The sequence below is a fragment of the Lissotriton vulgaris genome, chromosome 2_2 (genome assembly GCF_964263255.1).
Source record: "Lissotriton vulgaris chromosome 2_2, aLisVul1.2, whole genome shotgun sequence".
NCBI lineage: Eukaryota > Metazoa > Chordata > Amphibia > Caudata > Salamandridae > Lissotriton > Lissotriton vulgaris.
Window position 1 is genome coordinate 143,540,105 of NC_141688.1, and position 27,695 is coordinate 143,567,799.

At 46.5% G+C, this 27,695-nt stretch overlaps 1 protein-coding gene across 1 annotated transcript in view; it reads right to left on the bottom strand.

The window, feature by feature from the left end:
- Positions 1-22,458: 22,458 nt before the first annotated feature.
- METTL15 (methyltransferase 15, mitochondrial 12S rRNA N4-cytidine) overlaps positions 22,459-27,695 on the bottom strand; it is a 757,304-nt gene continuing 752,067 nt past the window's right edge. Inside the window, exon 6 of the mRNA XM_086959475.1 lies at positions 22,459-24,651. Within this exon, the coding sequence (XP_086815601.1) occupies positions 24,206-24,651 (446 nt within the window). The 3' untranslated portion in view covers positions 22,459-24,205. The remainder of the gene's footprint in view (positions 24,652-27,695) is intronic.

Here is a 27,695-nt window from a genome sequence, read left to right on the forward strand (position 1 = left end):
TTGGATGCGTGTCTGCACGTTTCTGTCCATTCGGATGACCAGCGTTTTCTGCGTTTTGCTGAGGGGACCCTTCGCTTTCAGTTCTGTGTGCTGCCTTTCGGCCTGTCTTCAGCGCCCAGGGGTTTCACCTTGCTCCTGGCCCCTCTGGCTCTATCGGTTGTGGGCCGGGTGTGTCTTCTGCTGGGTTCCTTGTCGGCCACCGGTGGTCCTCCCTGGTGCCCTCTCTGTCCCTGTTGTTCCTGGGGACTCTCTTCCGGATGGACCTGGGCATGGTGTTCTTCTCCCGGGGGCGCCGGTTTACTTTGTTTCGTCTCCTTACCCGGCTTCTTTCCCTGACCCGGGTGTCTGCCCTTCTCTGGTTGAGGTGTCAGGGGGAGTTGGCGTCCGCTCTGCATCTCCCTCCTTGGGCTGGGCTGCGTCTGTACCCCCTGTTGCATCATGTTCTGTCGCACTGGGATCCTGCCTCCTTGGACTGCGAGTCTCTGATCCCTGTCGCTCCGGGGATTCGGGCGGTTCTCCTGTGGGGGTTGTTCTCTCTCTCTCTATCCCAGGGGTTCGGTCTTCTTCCTCCTCAGTCTGTGGTCGTGTTGTCCACGGATGCTAGTGCTTTGGAGTGGGGTGCCGTTCTGGGTGCCTCCTGGGCTCAGGGTCGGTGGTCCCGGTCTCTGTGCAGACGGACATTCAGGTGGTTCGTTCTTAAGTGCGTCACCTGGGGGGGGGGGGGCATGTGTCGTGCTCTGTTTCTCCTGTCCCGGGTGTCCGGCTTTTGGGCTGAGTCGCATCTCTTGTCTCTGACGGCGGTCTGTTGTCCGGGGAAGGAGAAAGGAGAAAGTGGATTCTTTGTGCGGGGTGTTCCCCTCCTCGGTGTCCCTTTGTCTGTCCCCGGTTCTGTTCAACCTGTTGTCCTCCGGTTCCGCCTTCCTTGGCTGGTTCTGTTTGCCTCGGAGGTGTCCGCCCTTCTTCCTAGGTTTTGCGGCTTGGTTCCCTCTCCGTTGGCTTGGGCTTCCGTTGCTTTCTCGATTCCTTGGTCGAGGGGTCTGCTGTTTGCCTTCCCTCCGTTTGCCTTGCTCCCGTGGGTCCTCGGGAAAATTCGTTGGGATCGGGCGAAGGTTCTCCTGGTGGTTCCGGCGGTCTTGGTACCCCCTTCTCCTGGCCTTCTCTGTTTGCCCTCATTGGAGGTTTCCCCTGTCTCCCTCCCCCCTGCGGGCTCCTCTTCTCAGTCTTGCCTCCCTGCGACGCCTCCGGCTGGGGGTTTGGCACTTGAGAGGTTGAGTCTACTGGTTTTGGGTTGCTCGATGGAGGTTGCCCAATGTCTTTAGTTTTCCAGGCGTCCTTCCACCTTGCATTCTTATGCCCACCATTGGAAGTGTTTTTCCACTTGGTGTCTGGGGTAGGGTCTCTCTTCTGCCTCCTGTGTGGCCGTTGTGATACTGGACTTCTTAAGAGATGGTTTCGTCCTGGGGCTTGCGGTGTCTTCCTTACGGGCGCAGTGGGCTGCCATTCTTGCCTTGCGCGGTTCCTCTGTTTCCTCTATCTCCCCATTGGTGGTGGTTCTGCGGAGTTTCTTGCTTCAGCGTCCTGTGTCCCGTTCACCTGTGCCTCCTTGGGTTCTTCCCTTGGTTCTGCGGGCTTTGACAGGTCCTCCTTTCGAACCGTTGGACTCCGTGGCCCTGTAGTTCCTTTCTGCGAAGGTTATTTTCCTGGTGGCCGTTGCTTCTGGGCAGTGGGTTGGTGAGATTGGTGCTCTGATGGCTTCTCCCCCCTTCTTGCGTTTCTGCGCTGACAAGGTCATTCTCCGTCCGAGTCAGTTCTTTCTTCCTAAAGTGGTTTCTTCCTTTCACTGTCAGGAGGATATTGTTCTCCCGGTGTTTTTTCCGGTTCCTTCTTCTCCTGAGGAGGTGCTCCTCCATTCATTAGATGGGCCGAGGGCTCTCGGCATCTACTTGGAGCTTGCGGCTGGTTTTCGCAAGGTGGATTCCCTGTTCGTCACCTGTGGCCTGTCGGGTCTGGGGCTTCGCCCTTCTCTGTCCACCTTGTCTCGTTGGGTCAGGGGCGCTGTGGTTGCTGCTTACGATTCTGCCCACTGTCCCCTGCCTTCTTCGGTTCAGGGTCGGTCGACTCGGAGTGTTTCTTCCTCCTGGGCCATGTTCAATGGGGCCTCGTTGAGGGACTTTTGCGATGCTGCCACATGGGCTTCTCCACGTGCTTTGTTGCACGTATCCGTCTTCAGTTGGGGTTGGCGGCCTCTGCTGCTTTTGGGACTTGTGTCCTGTCTTCTGTGCATGATTTGTAGTCTGTACTGTTTGCTATTGATTAAAATGGACCTGTTTTTTCTCATACTTTCTGGTCTGTTTTTTTCTCACAATCACCGTGTGCTTGGGTATGGGCTCCTTATCAGGAATGGGACGGGGAGACAGGACGAGGAGGTAATGCCCGGTTACTTACCGGTAATACACATTACTCCGAGTCCTGGTCTCCCCGTCCCATTCCTGAGCCCTTCCCTCCCTCCCTGGTTTGGGTTTTTCTATGGGTGATTGTTTGTTTTTTCGTTCTGGTTTTCTTTGGTATTTTCAGGATGATTAATGGATGCACTTCCCCCTTTATAGTCACATGATGGTGACGTCATCCTAGGGGGAAGTGCAAACAGCTCAGCTAGGTAGGGGTTTCTGTGGAGCAGACTAGCTGCTCACTTATCAGGAATGGGACGGGGAGACCAGGACTCGGAGTAATGTGTATTACCGGTAAGTAACCGGGCATTACGTGGAACACATTTATAAATGACAGCCCTGAGAGGGGGTCGCTTCACCAAAATATTGAGGCTGCGTGATTCTGGGTGGAAGCCATCACAACCGGCAAGCTCCGAAGTGTTTAAATACATGCATTTATTGGCTTAGTTATGACTAACCTTTAGTAGTGAATAGCGTATCTTCCAATTTTATGTATTAAGGCAACAAACAATGAAAAATAAACTGAACAACGTGTTAAAAAATGCTTGTTTTAAACAGCATCACCTCGTGTTGGTGGCTGACTGATATTTCCTTGCTGAATTCACAAATGCCAGGACTCTCCGTCCAGGGCCAGGTGAGAATGGTGAACTCGGAGGGCAGAGGCCCTTTCAGTGCATAATGCCTATCTCTCGAACAAAAGCTGGAAAACAAGAGCAGGGCACTACCTATTGATATGCTGTGCGATCAATTAGCCCATGTTTGTGTGTGCTACTGCAGGGGGATGCTTGTCAAAAGCAGCCCCTGCCAGGCTACGCACTCTTAGGTTGGCTACATCGAAGATGATGTCTTCCTGATGTAAGGAGCACACAGACACATCATCTTCTACCTGACGCCAAAGTCACTAACAGCGCTAAGAAAAAAAAAGCATTTTCAATGCATCAATTACGCCACTTGAACTAAAGCGCCTGGCGATCATGGTTTGTAAAACAATCGGGTTTGGTACAAGCAATAATCTGGTAAACCTGTTTGTACAGCATCTCGGTACCCTGGGAACGGTTAACAAAATAAAAAATATGTTGTGTTGCGCGATTCCAGACCCCCCCACCCCTCACGTTGTTTGACAAGCTCTGTGACGATACGTGTGCCCCTCTACATACTCTACATTTACCTGGTCAGTCTCCTCCAGCGGGCTCCAGCTCCAGCTGCTCCCTGGGCATTGGGCCCTGCAGCGCACCCTTGAACTTCCAGAGGAGCCGCACCCCCCGGACGATCTCCGGTAGCTCCCAGGTCCAAGTGACCAGGCTGCCCACTGGACAAAGCGGCGGCTCCTCGTCTGCAGCCCCCCAACTCCGTCGCACCTCGGCTGAGGAGAGGAAGCTGTCCACCACTGGCATTCGGTGCCCCGGCCGCCCCTGCTGCAGTATTATTCTGGCTGTTTCAAAAGTGAAAGCGGGCGTGGCAGCTAAATGTAAGCGACGCACGTCGTCGGCCTAATGGAGAAACTTAATTAAGGAAATAGTACACACCCCGTGTATCAACAAAGTAAAGGGACCAGTAGCCATGGGATGATAGAAATGACGTCATGGCTGTACTAAGGAGGGACTAAAAACACTTTTAATGAATCAGAAGACAGCATTTACTAAGGGCAAACACACAAGCCAATGAAAAATAAGGGCGGGAGAGTGGGCAGAGCTACTCTCCGTACTCTACAGCTCTTCACAGTGGGGTCCTGTACTTCAGGATGCTTAATATTTTTGCAATTTAGCAATACATTTTGTTGACTATAACAGATTAACCTAAAATGGATAATAAATACTGAAGTTTTTGAAAAAACACAATATCAATGTATTTTTAAATTCTACGAGATCAGTGTTGAATCCTAATTTGGAACAGTGCATGATTGATAAGTCTAGAGGACACTCAGAATCAGCGAGCGTATCCCATCCCCTCCCACCCAGCTTACCTACAATTATATTTTGATGAACAGGGGAGTACACAGATCAAAACAATTGTCACATTTTCCTTGAGTTCGCCATTTAATGCCTGTAACTTGTCTCTGGTCACATGACTGGGTGTAGCTGACCAGTTGAACTTTGAAGAGGGTCAAGACTGATTGCATATGGCTGGGTCCAAACAGGGGTGGTGTGGTGAGCAAAAGAACAATGCATTAAACCCAGATCTTTGTGACTGGGGGTGGGAGGGAGGAGCTAGGCACAGACCCACTTAAACCTGAGTAGGATGCGTCCTGCCGCCACACATAAAACGGCATCCTGCCACCACACAAACTGCATACCACCTGTAGTTAGTCTGGAGCCAGGGGAAGCAGGATGCCAGGGTACTTTAATTGGAAACCTCTAGAAGCTCCCCCCACTTCAAAGGCACAACTGGGTGTACATACTGGACCTCAGACACCACCAGTTCAGTACACTTATGGACCTGTGAATACTCTGCCAGGAAGAAGGACTGGTGTGTTGCTGAAGGACTGCCACTCTGCTGGACCGATGGTTTACTGTGCTGACCTGCTGCCTTCTTGCCTGGGTGAGAAGGACTGGACCTGCACCTCTTGAACCAGGAACAACTGCAAGGGCTAGTTGGCTGACCTCCTGTTCTGAAAATTTAGGGACATGACAGGCTTCCAACAACCTTGCACTTGCACCTGGACTCTGCCATCTGCAAGTCTATTCTGTTGAATGGTACCATTCCAGTCCTGGAACCTTGGAAGTGGCTTAAGGTTCTTTGCCAGACTCTATGGATCCAACAAAAACCACATCATCAGCTCTGCTGCGCCACATAACCCCAAGTAGAAACAACACATCTTTGCTGTTGAGGGGAATGGACCCGTCACAAAGACTCGCATCACCTTGGGAACTGCCGCTATGTGACGGATCCTTAGTGCAGGCCCTCGCATCTCTCATTGATAACAGAATGATTTACAGACTCCGCATCACAGCCGTGCAATTCCTCGGAACTGACGCATCGCCCTGACTGCGTGATGCATACGATACTCCAGGCTTCACATCTCAAGCCATCATTGATGGAATTCCATGACTTTGACGCAACAGGACCTTGCACTGCAACCTCGCCGCATGTCGGAACCGGCGCATGGCTATGGCTGCGTGATGCATCTTTGATGGGGATTTAACCAACACTCCGCAAACCAAGATTTAAGGTACTTTGTGTTCTGCTGGCCTAATTGAGTAAGTTTCGCTGGCCCACACTCCATCGTGGATGGGCTGAATGTGAGACTTGGTCCCGACCTGGCAGTTTACAACTTTTGGTGGTAATTTCTCAAAAAACTTTCAAATTCAATATACCCCGTTCTACCAATTGTTATTTTGGTCTTGTTTTATTAATTGAAAATCACTCTGTTTATATTATTCGGTTGTGGGCTCTTTTTGTGGTGTGTTTTCATTGTGTTACTGTTTGAAGTGTTGTACAAATACTTAACACATTGCCTCTAAGCTGTTTGGGCCATGGAGGACGGGAGGTGTACCCCACATGCTCTGTCGTTAGTGCCCCTGCCTCCTGCCAGCATTGCTATTTTGGTTTGAACATGGCCGCTACAGAGGCTGCTGTGGTGATCTGTCAGTTGACACTCCTTTACATTAGGAAAACGCAGATGCAGCTTCACGGCTATGGTGAAAGATACAGGTGTCGGAGTTTGTTGAAGTCCGCTCACCCAAGGATGGTAAATGGACTACTGGGAGTGGCACGAGCAGCAAGACTTTGCTGCAGCAGCAGGTGCTACTGCTCTGGCAATGCCATTGCCACACCAGCAGAGGTGAGTGCTACCGGTCGCAAGGCGGGATAGGTCTTCACCCTGGTCCTGGTCCTGGTATTGTTGATTTCATGTGTTTATTATTTATGAGCACGATTCTTTTTTAACTTCGCTGGGAGCTGAAACAGCTGTTGAGACAGACTTTTTGTTATTCATGATGATTAAGATGGAGTCTTAAGGAGGATCCTCGGGGCTGAAGCTGTGCCCGATGGCAATAGGAAAGTCTAAATCCAAATGATACTATAAAGCTGCTTTGAAATATGCAAAAGCAGCCACTCCAGTTAGTAAGTACTGGCAGAAACCTTAATTCATCTTCATCTGGCTTAGAGGTCGAAAAGGCGAGCTGCACAGGCAATGTTAGCTGCTGCTCAGTCTAAACGGAGTTTCCAGTTACGAATGGACAAAAGACCCTTCACAACTGGAATGCAAATTCAGTGAGCCCTGAACTGAAATGCAATAGGGGCTGGCAATATAGCACAGGAGCAGATAGCAGAAAATTCAATTGAACTAATTGTTTCTTCTAGAAGGGTTGAATTCCAAGCTCAGAATAATGGGAATATTGACACACACCCAGAGCCAGTTGCTGATGTGGGTTCCAATCAGCCTAAAACACAATAATATTACTTATTTGCAATTTGAAAGTAGTGGTATCTGCCCCTATTGCTGCTTCTCAGGATACAGGTATGCAAGCTCTACCAGCAGCACAGGCTTCCGTTTCCATGACAAGCCCGGGCTCTTCAAAGGCGGACTTTCCAGATTCCGATATATCATTGCCTCAGGCACAAAATCTAGCAGTGTAGTACATGATCAATCACAACCCGAGTCAGTGGTGGCACCCTGCCCCACGAGGGGCAGCAGCAGCTGAATAAGCAGCAAGAATACATGGGGCACAGCACAGGCAGTTGGGCATTAGAAGTATGCTTTACATTATTCTGGATGAAATAAGAGACTTCAAGAGATTGAAATAGCAGCCTTAAATAAGAGACTGTCTAAAATTGAAGAAAAAAGGGTGCAGCTCCCAGAGAGGTTGATGGAGGCTAGGGCCTTATTATGAGTTTAGTGGTGCCGCTCCCCCACTGCCAAACCCATATCTGAACCTCTGGTCTGATTAGGAGTTTTCTCTGGTCTGGCAGGCGGTTCTTTGGCGTTCCCAGGGTTGTGCCTATGAAATAGGCACCACAATGGGAACATCAAAGGCAGTACCTGCACAACATGGACTGCTGCAGTCCATGCCGTGCAGGTACTGGTGTGCATGCACACAGGGGGGGGGGGGGCACATGGCGTGAGGCACCGGGAGCCCTTCAGGGTCTCCTTTGTTTCCTCACCGCCACACTTTTTATGGCAGTCACACCACCATGAAAGGTTTGCTGTGTGGAAATGTGTAATATACTTGGCGGGGCTGCAGCGGCCCTGTCAATCATATTGAGGCCTCAAGACCACTGCGCTACCACCAGCGTTCTCAGATCCCTGGTGGTCGCAGTGGTCCCAGGGCGGCCCAACCCCCTGGTCATAACTGGGCAGTCAGAAGATCGCCACTGCCATGCCCCGCGAGTCTGGCTGTTCATGGAACACAGACTCGTAGTAAGCCCCGGAGTCTAGAATTCCTGAACTCGAAGATCAGGTTACTACTAAACAGGAAGAAGGTAGACAGTTTCTTGAGCATACCTCTTTTTTTGGAAAACAAGATCGAGGCGCTTGAAAATCACTCAACGCTCAAACTTGCGTATAACACGAGTTCCAGAGGGATGTGAGGGTCAGAAGGTTCCCCAATGGTTTGATTCATTTATAAGAACTCTTGTGCTGCCTGAATACGCGGGTATCCCACCATAACCAAGGCTCATCAGGTTCGGGGCCAATGTCTTCCCAGCTCGAACTTTCCATGCACCACCCTGGTGAATTTTTTAGATTATCGGGTAAAGGAGCGCATCCTAGCCAAGGCAATTGGGAAAAAACAGTTTTCAATTCTGGAGATATCAAATTGTCATATATTTGCATATATGTCAGTATCAGCGGCTCATCGTCAAAAATACTTTATAAAAATGCTGGACTTGTTCAGGTTGCAGGGGGCCCAAGCCTCTAATGCACAGCAGTCGAAAATCAAGGTGTTGGTTAAAGGGCAGTTCCTTCTTTTTACTAGTCCAAGAGAGGCTCAGGAGTTCCTACAGAAGATCTCTAATCAATCCTGAATGATTCTCTGTTCTTGTCATGAAGTTGTTGATGAAGTCAGTGCTCTTTGTGTGCTGGCGGGGACTGGTGTAGTTGACAGTGACACCATGCTCTGTTTCCTTTTTTTTTTTACTTGCATACTGAGCGAGGTGCTCGTTTCAGGGACACCACGCTCTGTTTAATTTTTCTTAACTTTAGCACTGAGCGTAGCGCCTGTTTCATGGACACATCACTATGTTTACTTTTTTATTTTTATTTTACTTTAGCACTGAGTGCGGTGCCCACTTCAGGAACACCGTGCTCTGTTTCTTTCTTTCTTTCTTTTTTTACTTTAGGACTAAGTGCTTAGTCCGCCTCAGGAACACCGCACTCTGTCTCTTTTTGTTTCTCTTTACTTTAATAGTAAGTGTGGTGCCCACTTAACGGACACCCGTTCTGACATAGGAATCGGTTTTGCAAAAGTTTAAACTATTGGTATTGTAAACAACAATGCCTTTTAACCTTTTATAAGGCATTGCCATTTACAACGCCAAAAAATGAAAAATCAAGCAATTGCGAGACCTATTGCATTGTAAATGCTTGTTTATACTTGTCATATGCTGGGGCAGTTCTGGGAAAAGCTTTTCTCTGCTACTAGTCTTGGTCTTCTGGCTAAGATAGTTCCAGAAGCTTGCTTGGCATTGTTCAGGGTTTCTAAGCAGAGTCAGAGCTCCAGCATTGGCAAATGGGGGCAAATGTTTGTAGCAATTGCATTTTTGCTTGCCCACTCCGTAATACTCTAAAAATAGAAAACAGGCAGGGTTCCAATATACGACGCTGACTTGAAAAAATGCTCAGAAAGTTTTGTACTCACGGATGCTAGCCTTCTATTATTTTATATAGTTTGGATTGCTACTAAAATGTCATTATATAAGTATAGATAGTATTAAGCACGATAACACTTCACTTTTTGTCTGTATTGCATTTTTGCAGTCTTTAACGCATGGACTGTTTAACATCAATTTTATGATCATGTCTACACGTACTTATTAATTGTTGGTGAATTTATATCTATTGCTGCTATTCAGTTTTGAAGAGATACACAATGTCACTTTATTCAGTGTTGCAGTACGAGTTACTTACCTTCGGTAACAATGTATCTTTCAGAGACGATTCTAGCCACAGTTTCCTTATCATAGAATTATCGCCAGACGTGAGACTGGATCAGGAAAACTTTTCTGCCACAGCATCCCTGCGCGCTGCGAGGACGGCACCATGTGCCTCTGCCCTGACGTCGTCCACATTCGTGACGTCAGCGAGGATACATAAGACCCACACCCGGCGTGCCTACATCAGTTTTCTTCGGATAACTTTTCCGCGCCACAACACAGAGCCATCACAAACGAAACTGTGAGAATACTGGAACAGTGTGTGAAAACCCAACTAGACAGAAGGGAAAGAAATGAAAGGTGAGGAACAGCACCATCCAGAATAGTGCCAGGCACTAAGGCACCAAGGCAAGGAATGAAAGAATAGAGCACAGCTACTGCAAGCAAGCTTGCAATCAACACAACAGCCTCCCTGGAGGCAGAAAGCATGTGAAAAAGGGCACAGCAGACGAAGAAGTCTGCAACCGCCGCCCTGAAGCCAAGAAGGGATCCAAGGCCAGAATGGAAGAGCAATGACAAGTCATCCCCCAAAAACTCCCCAGCAGTGGGGATCCCTAAAAGAACCAAGGGTAGAGACCCAGCCAGGGGACCTCAACACCAAGGACTGTAAGAGTCAGAAGTGCAAGCAACACAAGGAAGCAGGGCACAAACAAACCCTACATTGGAGACCAAATGCATGGGCACCGAAGCACCCAGGCATTCGTCACCCAATCACCAGAAAGAAGGAATGGAGCAACAACAACAACTAGGCGAGCATCCTCCTCGGTAGGGAGTAGGAAAAAGGCACTCGCAGAGGAACGCCGTCCTGAAGCAGGTGAGTGCAGAAGACCGAGAAGGGTCCTCGCAGAAACGGGGAGGAAGGGCGGGTCGTGAAGCAATCTGCGGCTAGAATCGTCTCTTCCAGATACATCGTTACCGAAGGTAAGTAAATCGTACATCTGATAGAGACTACTAGCCGCAAATTCCTTAACGTAGAATAGATACCTTAGCTATACCCAAGGGGAAGGAGGGTCTGGGAGAGGACCTCCCCAGCTCAGGCGAACACAAGACCCCGACAGGGAACGATCGCCAGGACAGGGAAATAACCAAGTCCTCCCCAACAGGGGATGAGCCACAGGGACAGGGGACAGAACCCAGTCCCCCCCAAGCAGACTAGAACTGACATGTAGCGGAGACACCGCCCAACAGGGGATGTGTCACCACGGCAAGCGGCAGCCCCGCCCTCGCCAAGCAGAAGAGAGGACAATATGAAAGGAGGCCATCAGCCAATGTACCAGGACCTCCACCGGAAGCCCCATGTACAGGCATTTTGAAAGGAGACCATTAGCCAATGAACCAGTGCCTTCCAAAGGAAGTCCCAGGTACAGGCAATACAGAAGAAGACCAGCCGCCAAGGTACTAGGGACCTCCACCAGAAGCCCCAGGTACAGACAACGCAAAAGGAGGCCAGCAGCTAATGTACTGAAAACCCCCAGTACAGGTAACGCAGAGGAGTACCAAGAAAGAACAGCAACCCAGAGACTCCAAGGAGAAGAGCAGAACCGAGGGCAAGAGCCCTCCACCGGGAACACACCTAGTGAAGAGGGCGGCCGCACTCATCACAGCTGGAAGTCAACAGGCCAGACCAAACAGCGCCTCAGTAATAAGGCGGGTGGAAGAGAAAAACATAGTCCCATAAAACTCCTGAAAAACCAGAAGCAGGGGCGTCAGGCCTCACTCCAAGGCCCTTGGCCGTGGACCAGAAGTACCGGCGGGCGCCGCTGGGTGACAACCAGCAACCAGTCGGAAAACAAGAGGAGAAACAAGTAGGACGAACCAAGTCGTCAACCCAGGAAAAGAACCCTTCTGGACACCAGACAGAGGACCAGGCCAACAGCAAACCAGAGGCAGAAACACCGCCAAACGCCGCAGCTGCCCAAGAAAATGCACAAGCGGCATACAGCAACACTAGGAAGGGCAAGGAACCCGCAAGGGGAAGTCCACCCCTTCCCAGTGTAAGACAGGGCTATCCAATAGCTACAAACACCCCACGTAGGGTAGGACACGGCCCAAGAAGTATGAGAACCTCTCTTAGGGAAGAAATCCCGCATCAGAGAACAAATCAGAAACCCTGCGGCAAAAACCACAGAAGGTTTAGTATGCAGCCAAAAAGAACACTCTTGGCAACAGAGGCTGAACCAGCAGCCAACTCAGGGCCCGGAGTGCACAGTATCTCTCACAGAAAGTGTCAACCCACACCAGATTCTAGCAGTGGGATAACACCTCCCACTAAGACCCGGAGGATCAACAAACCACCTACTGAGGGGGAGGAGGAAGAGGATGAGGAAGAGGAGTTTTAGGGAGCCCCGCAAGAAGACTCTGAATGGCAGAGTCTGCATGAGTATTAAACAGCAGAACCCCGTCAAAAGGGAGGTCGACCAGAGGCTCTCTTATATTTTCAGCAAAAACAGCATCGCGTAGCCAAGCATGGTAACGAGAGCCACAGAAATGGCTTTAGCACGGCCAATAGCATCAGCAACATCCAAAGCTGCACGAAGAATAAACGCAGCCAACTCTCTACCATCCAACACATGGGCCCGCAGATCAGCACGGGCACCCTCATGAGAGACATGAGAAAAAAAGGGACTCCACAGAATCCCACAGGCTAGAAGTAGCCCTGGTCAACACACACTGAGTGTTAAGCACTCTCAAGGCAGCACTGGAAGAAGCAAAGACATTACGTTCCCATGAATATAACCACCGGGCCTCCCAAGACGGAGGGAACACCACCACAGGCAAACACGGAAAGGCATTACGCAGTAGAGCACCTTGAGTAGAAGGGTGGAAATACAGACAGACCGGGTTGTGCAGAGCAGGCGATGGTGGTGCAGTAGTGCCTGAGGCACCAGATCACCTGTGGCAGGGCGCTCCCATAAGAGAATTATGGAGTGACGCTTCAAAATGAAGGAACAACTCCTGTCCACCGGAGACCGGGTGGAGAATCTCCCAGAGGTTGTCTGTAGGACATGGAGTGACAGATTCACCCATCCTCAGAATACCAGAAGCCGTGGAAATAGTCCGAATAACACTGGCCTCAGTAGGGCACAGCAGAGGTGAAAGCAATTCCCCCGTGGGTGACAGTTGCAGACTGAGCCGCCTACCCCCAAGTCCAGGGGGAATCGGCCAGCCCCTGCATAGAGGAGGATCCACAGAGGAATGAGGGACCTGAGGGGCCTCAAGGGAAGGTGTAGAGAGTGGTGGAGAAGCCAGCCGCGAGTCACGGAAAGAAGGGTTCGAGGATTTTGGCCGTGGGGACGGCGAAGAGCCTTCCCTGGAAGATGCCGGTGCAAAGGCAACTACACGGCGCCCTGTACCTGGGAAGGAACACACCAACATATGACGGACCTTAGGAGATGAAGGGACCTCAGGAGACGAATCCAGAAACTGGCGCTGGCGCAGCTCCGTAGAGTCCGCCATCGGCGCCTGATCGGCGTCAGGCGCCGCCGGAGTGGGCACTCGTGGCGCCGTCCCGACTCCTGCCACCATGTGCTCACCAGAATGGCGAGGGATCGGCGCCAAGACTATGCAGACTCGGCCTCGGACGGAGCTGCCGCTCGCGCCGAGGACGGACCGAGGGGGGACTCTGGAAAGCACCCAGATCCCCGCCTCTACCCGTGACTCCCCCGGAGGCTGGGAGGAGGGCCCCTGGTGCCGAAGCGGCGCCACCTTGACCTCTGGTGAGGCAGCTGCCTGCTCAGAGGAGTCCCGGAGATTACCTGCGATACTCTCAGAGTCGTGGGGCTCACCCAGGCACCACATACAAATTTGGTGAGGGTCAGTCACCGACATGGATAGGAGGGGCACATCTTGAAGCCCAAAGGCATTTGCACACTGTTCCACTGAACGCCAAGCTTGAAAAAGGGATAGAAGGCCTGAAAACAGGCCATGGGTTAACTGGATCCACGTTGCACGCGAAAAAGAGAAAAAACTGACATAAGCGCCGAGGTGGGACTTTTGTATCCTCGCTGACGTCACGAAAGACGTCAGGGCGGAGTCACATGGTGCCGTCCGCCCGGCGCGCAGGGATGCTGTGGCAGAAAAGTTTTCCGGATCCAGTCTCACGGCTGGGAATAATCCTACGTTAAGGAATCTGCGGCTAGTAGTCTCTATCAGACAGTGATGTATTTATAGTGCTGAATTTTATGTTGATGCTTGATTCAATTCAATAAAAGAAAATAAACATTGCCTCTAAGTTATGCCTAACTACTTGGTGCCAAGCTACAAAAGGGTTGAGCAAAGATTAATTTGGGGTTTGCGTGTGCCTTACCCTGGCAAGAATTGGGGTTGCTGCTCACACCCCAGCCAACCAGTAATTCGAATTCTCACATCAGCCATCACTCAATCCTGGGTATATGTGGGAGAAGGGTAAGGCCTTCCGGTCTCTGCACAGGTCACAGACAGCAGGTACAATCCTTTTCAGTTAATCCACAGGTCTAGATGTGTTCTGGTGATATGAATGTGTATGGTGTGAATTTTGTAGAATTCACTAGTTAAGGGTGACCCCTAGAAACTCCATAACCAATAAGGAAAAAAATCAGAGAGGCAACTCTACCCACTTTTGCATCATATATTGTCTACCTAAATGCAAATTATCCCACAGTGGAACATTCTGAGTAAAACCCAACATGGCAGCATCCGTCTTCACTTGGATGTGGCTGGTGTCTCAGCCAGGAGTATGTCTACGGAAATGAGCTATCCCCTCCTCCTCAACCACACCAAACTGGCCTTGCTTCCGCTCCCACCCAGAGGGTACTAAGCTGGCCAAATTTGGCACTGGGAACAGAGGCCCTTCTTCCCTACACCCTTCTTTACACTTGCACATGAATGGGCAGGCCTCTCCCTTACCCCTTACTAGTTAGTGAAGTTTCTCAGCCCTCCCTAGATATTCTTCCTGAGCTGAGAGTAGTCACATACATCAAACCCAGGTCATGCCGATAAAAGGCATAAACCATTGTTTCTGCTCTGGGAGCGGTATCCAGGCCTCAACAAGGGGAAGCACAAACAGGTACCGGCTGCTGGTAGGCTATTGCTAATTAGCCATTGGTGTTCCAGGCAAAGTCTATCTTTTGGTTAGATTTATCAGAAATCCAACTTTGCTGATTGGATTTCTAATGAATATTTAAAACAGTGTTAGAATCATTTCTAAAACCTATCTCATAGTTAGGTTAGCATAAATAATATTTCGGCTTAGCCTCCGTCCCCAGTATCCAAAAGACCAGAACCAGTGGAAGCTCTTTCTCTTACCTCGCCACCCTGACCTGAAACACCCTGTCTCCCCAACTCAAGCAATCCCCAACACTGAACCAGTTTAAAAAGGTCCTCAAGACCTGGCTCTCCAAATGCTTCTACAGTCTGGGGGACCCCCCCTAGTACCTTGAGACCCTCGTGGGTGAGGAGCTGTGCTTTATAAGCCCCTGATTGATTGATGGGCCCTACCTTGTGGTGGTCTACAAGGCCTACATAAGGGTGACTTATTTAATATTTAAAAAATAGGCTTCTTTTCTGTGAAAAGGATTAGTTTGACAGCTCATCCTGCATTCCTAAAGCCATGTTTTCTTTGTCAGCCTTATGGGTGGGTCAACATGTCGTTGCCATTGGTCAACCTTTCTATACTAAATAGCACAACCTTACTTGAAAGTTAAATACAGCAATTAGGAGTTAGCCAATTCTGTCATGTTTTAGAAGCCAGAGCACTTTCACTGGGGCCTGAACAGCAGCGCTCCAGTGTGCAGAGTTCAACAATCTAGCAGTAGCAGACCACAACAATAGGAATGACCATCCCTGAGAGGAACTTTCTCACACTCTGGCACCAAGGTAATAATTTCAGTAATACCACTCCTCAATAAAGCAGACCAGACATTTGGCCTTCCTCCCATAATTTTGCCGAACTTAGACTCTACTTACTTAACCACTGCTGACCAGTGCTAAAGTGCCTGTGCTCACACTTTAAAACATGGTACCATAGGCTTATGCCATATTTAATTTATGTACAAGTCCCTAGTAAAGTTGTCCTACATGTACCCAGGTCCTCTAAATTAAATACTACTAGTGGGTCTGCAGCACTTATTGAGCCATCTACTGAAGTAGCCCTTTAAACACATTTCAGGCCTGCCATTGCAGCCTGTGTGTGCAGTTTTTCACCTGTCAGTTCGACGAGGCAAAATAAATATTTAGCCAGGCTCTAAATAGCCCACAGGGCAGGTTGCAGTGTATTTAAAAGGTAGGTCCTGGTAGTGAAAAACTCTTACATTTGTTTTTCACTGCTGCAGGGCTTACCTCCCACACAGGATAACATTAGAGCTACCTTATTACATTTAACAAGCTGTCATTTCCAGGGTTATTTTCAGGTTACCAGTTTATAGCCCTCTCTCATGGTAAAGTCAGATTTTAAATTACATTTTTGAAAAATCTACTTTTAGAAAATGCACATTTTTCTGCTTTAGCCATTTAATGCCTGTAGCCTGTTTATGGGTCCCATGACTGGGTGTAGCTGACAGCTGAGCTTTCTGTATTCCTCCTAGACAACCACATTCAATAGAGAGCTCAGGTGTGCCTGGATGGGCCATCACTGGCAGGAAGGGAGGGCGAAGCTGGGGACCAGACACTTGAAGACTGTGACTTTCTTCCACACAAAAGGCCAGAATACCCCTGTAGTTAGTCTGGAGCTAGGGCAGGGAAGGTAGAATGCCTGGGATTTCAAAGGGGAACCTCTAGAACAGTGGTCTTCAAACCTTTTAATGCCACCCAGTGTTAAAAAAATAACATAATCGCACCCCCTCAACATTTTTTACAATTATTCTACTAAACTGTCAATATTTAAATATGTCTACAATTATTTGAACATTGCAGTTAAGTTATGGTACCGTTTTAAAAGCGCAATAAAATGCATGATTGCCAAACATACTATTGTGGTCAAGCAGTTTCTAACTAATGTGTAAATGTATTCACAATGTGATTATTAGAGATGGGGATGGGGATTTTGAAGAATATTTGGAGTCCCATCCATTTTGACACATTCTTCCAGCTAGGATATCAATAACAAAACATTATTGTCATGACTATCTTGAGAGCAGCTATCTGCTGCTCCATTTTTCAGCTGAAAACAAAGCACTGTTATCAGCATAATGCTTCTTTTGGACAGAGCCTAGAGCCCTCCTGGGATCACATGAGGCCCCCATAGGGTAGCCAGCCCCCAGTTTGAATACCCCTGCTGTAGAAGATTCTCCCACCTTCAAAAGGAAGGGAACGAGGTACAAACATTGGACCTAAGACACCAACTCTTCAGTACACTTCAGTATATTATGAAAGGAAGATGCACTGTTGTGCTGCTAAAAGGACTGCCACTCTGCTGAACTGCTCTAAAGGACTGCTGCCCTGCTGTAATGACCTGCTGCCCTCCTGCCTGTCTAAGAAGAACAGCACCTCTGGACCTACATCTGTTGAACCCAGGACCCCACATGATTCCAAGGGCTAGTTGGCTGGCCTCCGGACTACAGCCTCACGGACAGGAGGCTCTAATAACCTTGAACTCAGCACCTGGACTCTGCCATCTGTATTTCTATCCTGACAAGTGGTGCCACCTCTGTCCTCGGAAGTGGGGCTAAGATGCTATATCAGCCTCTGTTGATCCAGTGGAACCCACGCATCTCACTGCTGCATGGTGCAACCCCAAGGAGTACTGACGCATCGCCACTGATTTATGGATCAGTTCCATCGCAAAGACCTGCATTGCTTTGGAACTGCTGCTGCATGATGCATCCTTGGTGAAAGTCCTCAAATTCCTCGTCAACGGCAGCCTTGACGATGACACCGGTCTCCATGTTGCAGCCTCGCAACTCCTTGGATTCAACAAATCGCCCTGGCTTCAAGTCACATCCTCGATGACGGACTAAGCATCTCATGCCCTCATCGACAGGATTCCCGACGATGAAGCAAGACCTCACACCGCAGCCTCGCTGCACCTTGGAACTGATGCATCGCTTCAGCTTCACGACACATCTTCGACGTGGACCCTCGCAATACTCCCCGAAAAGGATTTAAGGTACTTTGTTAAGCCTGCCTTGGTGGGGCCTTTCAGCTGGCACATGCTTCATTGCAGTCAGCCTGAATTTGTGATGTTCTACCAGTCTCGTGCAACCAGATATCCCTACTAATCCCCACCACTACCAACAAAAAACAACCAAGGCTCGCTAGGGCTCCATGACCCTGTTGGAAAAGTACCCCACTCCTCAACCTGGCACAACGACCCAAAAGACCAATAGCTGCGATATCCATGGACGAAGCTTTATTCCTTGCCTCCTCCTACGATGCCTCCCCTAATCCACAGATCAAGGTCATCACTGGATTTAGAAGGGATCGCTCTCCATCCAGTTCTCCAAGACCCCCAACATGCCTCACGGCCATTCCGAGGGCTCCCACAACAAAGATACCCACAAACGGAGAGACCAACACCAACTGCATGATCATTAACTGCAGATCAGCCATCAAACACGCCACAGAGCTAGCCGAAACCATCCTGTCCCACGACATAGACATCGCGTTCATCACCGAAACTTGGCTCAATGAGTTCTCCTCCCCAATCTTGGACATGCTCGTGCCTCCAGGCTTTGCAATCATCAACAAAGACAGCAAAAATCCACTGTGGAGGGGGCATAGCAATTATACACAAGAACACAAGATGAGGGAAAACAAAATCCTATCCTGTCATCTCCTCTACCATCTGCCAGGCAACAAATCTCCATTTGGACAACACCTCTCTTATCTGGTATCTAACTGCGCACTCCGGGACTCCAGTAACATAATTCTAGGAGACCTCAACCTTCATTGGAACAAGGGAAACACCCTCCTGAACCATAACCTGAACGAATTCCTTCACAACAACAACTTCAACCAACATTGCTTAGAGGAAACCCACAACAAACAATCAATACTTGATGTCATCATTGCCAACCCCTACACAGTGTGTTCGACTGCATCATGCCCATTGACGGGTCTAACCATCACATCATCCTATTCCACACAAATCAAGCGACCCCCCCACCAACCCCCTAATCAGGAACACTCCCACTTGGCAAGAAATCTAAAGCAGATTCCCATGGATGTTTTGGAAGATAGGATTAGCTCTCTCCTCCAAATCGCCTCTGGCGATATATCCACTACAGAGCTCACCACTCACTACAACTCCACTATGATCATCATTCTGGACCAATCAGCTCCTTTTAAGCAAAAAAAGAGCCAGGACCACTCCCTCCAGATCCTGGTATAACACAGACATAAATGACGAAAGGCGACAACTCAGAGCAGCAGAAAGACTCTGGCAGAAAAATACGTCCCCAATCCCCCTGGACCAACTAAAAGCAAAAGGCAAGAAATAAAAAGCACACATCAATCGTGAAAAAACGTCCTTGTAAATGTAAAAACAGACCCAGAGAGCTCTTCACCCTCATCTAGCAACAAACTTCCTAACCCCCTGCTGCCTCAGCACAGGTCTATAATGCCCTGTGGGAGACCTTTGCCAACTTCTGAAACGATAAAATCTCCACGATTGAGCTCTCCTTGGTCTCCAACCATAACCTCGTTAATACAAGCCCGGCCCCAAGAGCAGAGGGCAACACACCCAACCACCCCCCCCCCAATTAGTGGAAATCATTCAACCGCGTTTCGGAAATAGAGATAGTCAAACTGATCTCCTCCTCTAAACCCTCCTCACATGCCTTGGACCCGATTCCTGCCTAACTGGCCAAGAAGCTAAAATTCTTTCTAGCACCGCTCTAAGTGTGTAAGGAGGTGCTGGTTAATCACACTGTTCATTTGCAGTCATTCCAAGAGCATCAAGTTCCCACTGGAGTCTGCGTCTTCTGAACATGAAGATTTGCAATTTTAATAATAAACCTCACCGAAATCTAAACCTTATGCAGAAGCCAAAAGACGTGTGATGGTTGTGGCTGTTCCACTCCAAGGCTGACCTGATCTGTATGTTACACGTGAAATCTGATGTCATTTGTTGTCTGGAGGTGCATGTTGCAGCATCTCTATGTGATTGTCACCATATTTGTGCCTGTAAAAAGCTCCCTGAGTTCTGGAGTCATTCCGGACTGCCTCAAAGTTGGCCAAGTCACTCCTTTACTGGAAAAACCAGGCCTGGACACCAAGAATCTGAACAACTACAGACCCGTCTCCAACCTCCCTCTTCTGGCCAAGACAATGGAAAAATGAGTTCTCCTTCAATTGATGCAACACATGGCCAACATCAACCTTCTGGATCCCCACCAATCGGGCTTTAGAAAAGGATGCAGCACGGAGACAGCAATCCTCAATATCATAGATAACATGTACAAGTCCCTCAATAAAGACAAATGCTTCCTACTAATCCTCCTAGACCTATCAGCATCTTTCGACCATCAACTATTCATTAAGGTACTCCAGGAAAGGCTAGGGGCAGCAGAGGTGGTCCTACGCTGGTTCGGCTCCTTTTTCCAGAATCGCGCTCAAAGAGTCAAAATCAAAACTTCTTGGCAGACCTTCACCCTGTCAACAGAGGCGTTCCCCAAGGTTCAGTCCTCTCCCTACTACTTTGCAACATATACATGGAACCCCTCACCACCATACTCAAATCCTCCAACATTCCTTTCCACCTTTATGCGGACAACACCAGATCTATATTGAAACCTCCTCCATCGAAGACATCCAGAGACTCAATGACACTCTTAAAGTAGTCCAACACTTGCTCTCTCTGAACCACTTGAAATTGAATCAAGACAAAACGGAAATCCTCTTCATTTCCAACAAAACGGAGAACCCCCAACTCGCAGATTGGCTAAAAGCAATTGATGCTCTCAACAATAATCTCTCCGTGGCCGCCTCCGGCTAATCGCTGGGAATCACCCTACCCTGGACCCTAAACTAAGCATGGTCAAACAGATCAAGAACACTGCTAAGAGCGCTTTCCTCAACCTGAAACCACCCAATAAGATAAAACCCTTCATCCCGACTAACGACCTCAAACAAGCAACTCAATACCTGGTACTTTCCAGATTAAACTACGGGAATGCTACCCTCACAGGCACAGCAAAATCTCACCTAGCTCCCCTACGGTCAATTCAATGCAGCTGCAAGAATGGTCACCGGAGTAAAAAAATACAACCATATATCGCCCGTAATGAGTTGAAATGGCTCCCAGTTGAATTAAGAGCCAGTTTCAGAACTGCCTGCCTCAAGCACAAAGCCCTCCACACAGGGAAACCTACCGATGTGGCCGCCAAACTCTCAAAGGCCGGTCAGACAAGGAGCCTCAGGAGCTCCAATACTCTACTACTCATCCCGCCGAAAACTCACAAACAAAAAACTGCAGCCAGATCCTTCTCCGGAAATGCACCCAAAATATGGAACTCCATCCCAGTCCATATCAGGACGATGCCCTCCTTTCTAAAATTCAGAAGGCAGCTCAAAGACCTCTACCTCAATCGTTCCTTCCCAAATGGATAGATTGAAACCTAAACTCACAATTGTGCACACCACTGCACCATGACACTTTACAACCAAATCCTCTGCCTCACTCCTAGCCCGACTCCTCCTCACCACCCTCCTGGATCGGAGGGCTGCGCGGCCTGAACAACTGTGTTCACTATTACGAGACTATGAAACTTTCCTTCTATCGTCATGCAATGCGCAAAGCCCTCCACTGCACGCAGTGGTTTCACTACTATAATATGTGTTTTCCTTTTTACAAAGTGTTGTGAAGCGCTCCGATACCTTCGGGTCTGGCTTGCGCTAAATAAAACTCCTTAATAAATAAATAATCTGCACCATTTTTACTAAAGTCTTTAAACCTGTGTATCTAGGTTCGACGGATTGGGATTTTGTCGTTTTGGTCTATTTTTTTAATGTGGTGTGGAATCCTTTTGTGGTGTATTTTCACTGTGTTACGGTCTTAAGTGTTCCACAAATAATTTACAAATTGCGTCTGAGTTATGCCTGACTGCTCTGTGCCAAGCTACCTGAGGGTTGAGAACAGGATAATTTAGGGTTTGCTTGTGACTTTAATCTGACAAGGATTGTGGGTCATGCTTGAGTAGGGTTTCACCCACCTCAACCAGTAACCCAATTTCTTACAAAAATGTATTACAAATCCAAGTGCATGATGAATTACTAATTAAGGTAAATGATTTTTGCATTCGGAGCCTGATTTGACTTAAAAAAGAGACACTTTTTTTTCAGTTGAGTCAGTGCAAAGTTGGTATTTTGATGCAGCATGAGTACAGTGAAGCACTAGAGACTCACTAGCAACAAAACAAAATAGGGCATTTATTTACAAGTGCCCTGTTAAATTATAAGGCCTGCCCATGCAATAATCAATTTATTGTACATATCATCTGTGATAAGCTGCCTGTCCGCTCATTAAGCACGCACATGGGTGCACACGTGATCATATGTAACCAGTTCAGATCATCCTACCAGCTACGCGGCAGTGGAATTTAAGTTAAAAGATAAACACTGATAGCACTCAAGCCAATATTCACAAACATTATATGGCAAAAAATGGTTTTAGATTTGGTGTACTAGGCAGTTCCTTATCTTGTGTAACAAGTGATTGTTCTACAAAGAAGGAGTTTTTGCTCCAGAGGAAAAAAAATAGGTTGGATCCTGACATTCTACGTTTTCGGTTCGTGCCACAGAAACATCTTCCTACGCGATCCAGGCACTGGTAGAAGCTTCAGAGTTAGGGAACATCTTACTGCTGTGGTGTTTTGGTAATAACAACACAGCCTGTAGGACATTTTAACATGTGTTCTGCATCCTAATTCGCAAATGTTTAACTCTATTCCTTTGACAAAGACCTTACATCTTTTTGGAACAAAATTGAGCCGGATTTAAAGAAATCAATTTTATTAGTATGATTACAATTTTATTTGGTCTAAGAATCTGAAATGTAATCTTTTCTGCAAACATTATTCCACGTTTTGATGTTAATAAACTAGCTGCTATTGTTACCATTACATAAAATTCAAAATAATATAGAAATATATTTTATTCAAAATGATGACATACAATATGCCCCATACATAGACTTAGAAAGATTTCCAATATACAGGTAAATTCCTAAAGTTTGCCAAATGCTGCACTCCATAATATATTTCTATTGCCTAATGTTAAAAATGAAGAATTACAAGAACTTGTTTGGTAATATAACCCGATTGTGATGGCCTACTAAAATACTGAAGCATTAACTTGTATGTCAATGTTTAAGATACATCATGTGGCTTTTAGTCTCCTCTTTCCATTCCCTACCATCACCCACTTGTTGTGTTTATTTTAATTAACTTTAATAATGTTTGTTGAATATATAGTGCAACCTGTAATGGAAATGACTACTTTTTAGCTAGAAAATTGGCTCCTTGACATTATATTTTACACTCTATGTTCTATGTATACCATTGCTAATTGTAAGTTAAAATCTTCAAGATATTTAACAAAGAAATACACTACACTTGTTCTGCCAGCTTCAGCCCAGTCTAAACTATTTACAATATGAACGGAATGGAGTATTAAGATTATTCACCGCTAGCACTAGAAAACAGAAATACAATAAACGATATAAGATGTGTGCATTAATAAATCTTCTAAATGCTGGTCTTGTCCCTACCCCAACGCTGACCAAAAACACATGCTATTTGATTGTCCTAATCGTCACATATTCTGGCAGTTAATTTGGTCTCGAATAAATAAAATTTTTAAGACCAACGTTCCCTTCTCCCTATCTAATATTTTTCTGGGTTCCCTGTGCCCATATTGACCTCAAGCCCCTTCACATTTTAAATTATTAGATGTATTACTAGCTATAGCCCTACACATAATAACCTCCAATTGGAAAGACGCAAGTAAAGTTACGTATTCAGCCTGGTGGAATAGACTCGACACCAATTATGTCACTCCTGTTTCCCTAGCGATTAAAAGAGATTTGTTATGGATTCCTCTTACTACATATGTATCTAGGCTTACTTCTTCAGATACTTCTACTAGCATTAATGTAACCTCAGCATATGGGGTCCGCAAAATGCCATGATTATCCCTTGTTGTCTTTTCTTTTCATTATATCTTTTCAATAATTTTTAATGTTGCTATTATGCTTATACTTATATATATTCAGATTACTACCTTCATTGATATTTACATGCATACAATGTTGTTTTTCAAATTTCATTCATTTTCATATTCTCTTGCAATAACAATTGTATCGTTTTCCCCCATCTCTCACCCCCCTTTCTTTTCTCCCTTAATTTCCTATGTATGATGTTTATTGTAACTATTTTGCATCATAACCTCTAATGTATACTCTATTATTGATTTATGTAGTATGTTATTTCATTACACTGTTACTTTATTTTATCTGGTTTCAATAAACTCAAACGTAATTAAAAAAAATAAGATGTGTACGTTCATTATAGATTTCAAGGAAAATTAATAACCCATTGTGCGTTTTCAGTTGGTGATGTTTGTTTGGATATTAACATACTTGACAACTTCTAATTATGCAAAGTAAAGTAAAACTATTTTATAGCCACAAGAAAAGATTAAGTTGTATTTTACAAACTTCCAGGCACATTAGTATTTGGAGGAGTAATGCATTTCTACAGCTTGATGGCTGAGCGAAGTTTAGCGGATCGGCCTCTCGGGTTGTCTTGAACATCTTTGTCCTGTGGGGTTCTCACCTTCTTCTGTATGCATGTCCACCTTGTGTTGGGGTTTGGGGTTGAGGTTTCCTCCTGATCGTCCGGCTCTTCATGGCCCTTTAGTGCACGATTTATCTTTCCACTAATAGACAGGTTGGGTTCTTCTGACATGTCTATGCCATGAAGGAACCTCTTAATGATGCGGTCTTCTAATGAGTGGAAAGAAATGGCTACAAGTCTGCCTCCAGGTTTTAGAAACTTCTCTGCGGTGAGGAGCCCAGTATACAGCTCGTTCAGCTCATCATTGACGAATATTCGTAGAGCTTGGAAGGTTTTGGTTGCAGCGTGTACTGGTCTCTGGAGTAGGTCTTTTCTTGCGTGCAAGGCTGTAGCTGGAAAAGCTCCTGCAATGTGCAAAATAATGATGTTATGACAATGTTGCTAGCATACAGGATGTTTGTGCTACAAACAGAATACATTATAGTAATACAGCTATTGTTGTTGAAGTGGACCAACGTATTATACTATCATCTGACTAAGCAAAACGTTTTTAAAAAAAACAATAATACTATAGCAGACATCTGCGACTCCTTGACCTGGAGTGGGAAGAGTGGAAATTGTGCTCTAGTGGTTAAAAGCTACAGCAAGGCAAATCCATACTCCAGTGTTTGCATCTGGCGGCCTTGGCTCCCCCTCAAGCAGATAAGAGTTACATATGAGGCTGGAACTGAAGCTGGAACACCACTAGAAGCAACGCGCCAAGCAGGGACGTGCGCCAGGTTTCTGCTGTCAAGAAACATGGGTTCTCTAGATAGGAGCTGCATGAGGTCATCTAAGGAACGCAGATGCAACCAGTCTTCTTACATAATGGCAACCCGGAAAACCCTAAGAAATGCTAGACGTTTACATGCAAGAGGATAAAGGGATCAAAGATCACATCTGTGACACGCCGGACGATCCTGATGAATGAAGGCAGGTGTGAGGTGATCTACACTTTATAAGAATACAAAATTACTCTGACAGGGATAATCAAATAAACATAATGCAAATGAACAAACACCAGCAAGCCAGGGAGGAGTTGTTCACAAACAAAAATCAAGGTAGTGGTGCATATGTGTTGAATGTATAAAACGATTTACCCAAGTATGCTAAGTAATAGCCAAGAGGAAACCAAAGGAGTTTATACATTGACTGAATCATGACAACTTTGTGCACTGAATGTATCCCCACGACTGAGTGCTGTGAATGCACCCACGGACTGCATGTGGTTGGTTCTTACAAACAAGGTGCCTAAGATCTGCCGAATGCCAGCCCCCTTTTAGCAGGGAGCCCCAGTCTCCAATTATTTGCTACATTTACAAATCACTGTGGCATTTCAAGGTTGTTGTTCTCCGGTTGCACCAAGACTCCTGGAAAAGCCAGCAAGTGCAAAATATTTACAACTTCTCCCACCAGCTCCACAAAAATGGCACTGGAAGAAGAAGGTCGACTTTGAAGGCACTGAGACCTTGGGCCTGTGAAGTATTTTTTGTTTTTCTGTGACAGAAGGTCTGCATACCTTCTAGGAGCAATGTTGGCCTCCAGTACTAATTGGGGATCTTGTGTGGCAAGCACTTGTAGGGGCACACATATAGGTTTCCCAAGATAATGAGCAATGAATGCTCTACACAAGTAATTACATTTCTTTAAGACTGCTGAGGCTTTCAAAGGGCCCCAAGGTCGTTCTGCCGAGGCTCACAACGTGAGTGTACTAAGAATTCCTAATGCACCTGCAACCAGATTTCGATATGTGTAAAACCGCTGATGTAATTAAACATCTCTGTAAAATTAAAAACTTTTGCTGGTGAAAACGAAAACTTGTTATTCATAAAAACAGACCAACAGTGGTGATTAAAAGCGACTTAAACATTTAGCCCAAACCCATTAAAAACTTGGATGAAATTTGGCGATACTGGAGATGTGGAGCCGCCATTCACTAGTCCCCTCGACTGGATAGCAACTGGTAAGTTAATAGTGTATCAAGGGGTGTTTGTACAGAGTTCCACAACTGTTGCTAAATACAAAAATGTAAATCAACAACAATCTAAGAATGTTTCGAAGACATATCATAAATATTAACAGAATTCACACAGTCTGTACCTGCCACTGATTGATTATAAAGACAGCAAAAAATACATGTATTAAATAATTTACTTCTCTCTAGAAGAACCGCAATAACGTAACAGTGTAATACACAGAAGTTAGCTGTATACAAAAGTGGCTATAATTTTCTTGTCAAATTCTACCTCTGACATCACTGCTCTCATGTAGTAAAAAAACATAATGCTACTCAATAATTGACAAGATGGTATTATGGCATTTTTTTTGAAATGCTAGATTTCATTACATTAGAGGAGGAACCTTTCTGCATGTGACCACAGATTCTTAACAGAAGTCGTATTTGTAGGTGACTTGCAGTAAACTGCTTTAAGTATTTTGTAAAAAAAAAAAATACAGACGGCACATACCCATGTTATTTTAGACAGAACAGAATCTAAAAAAATTCCATGAATCCGCAATCATACTATCGTTGTTTTAAGCCCTTTGGGAGAATAATGACGGGGTACGCATGATTTATAATCAATAAAAAGCCCTCTATTAAAATGCCCTCTGTTATAAGTTATGCGGAAATTCTAAGTAATCACGTAGTACGGTGACCTCATCAAGGAAGTTAGCCTTCAGCCTCTTTCCTCTGTCATGGAACTCCTTTCTCCACGACTTGCAGCAAATACCCTTACAATGTACACTTTCAGAAAGCCATGACGCTTTATACACTGCCAGAAAACTAGAACAATGGGGGCTCCTTTGAAGATAATTATGTGACGATGGTACACAGTGGCTGTTATACGTGTTTTCTACACACCCTGTGCTTTTCTTTCCGTTTCCTCCTGTTTAACTTCGAGAATTTTGATCTCAATAGGTGGAATAGTCTCAGTGGGTGGCAACTGGGTGTTGGCTGTTAAATAAATGTCTTCTATGGCAGGCTCTTGCATGGCACTTCGGATGACACCTTGTTTACAAAATAAATGGTACTACCGTTGCAGCAGGCTATACAGCAACGTTGAGACAGATTTCCTACAGGAGAGCACTCCTTTGTATAGTTCAATCCTGATACACTGTTTCCACAGTTTAGTAGTGTAAACTACTAACATTTATCGCAGGTCTGTTCAAAAACTAGAATGAACATAACTTGCTTCTAACTCCTTATTGGAACAAGTGCTAAAAGAAGAGCAAATGTTACTTCCAAGCAATATATCATCGACTCAAGAGACAAAACCACCAGGAGACAGAAACAGTTACCCTACATAGGGGTCGGAAACCATTGCTGAATTTCATTGCCTTTGACCCAGACACATAGTATGTCAGCCCCATGTAAGGAAAATAAGCAATGGACCTGATGCATAAGTAG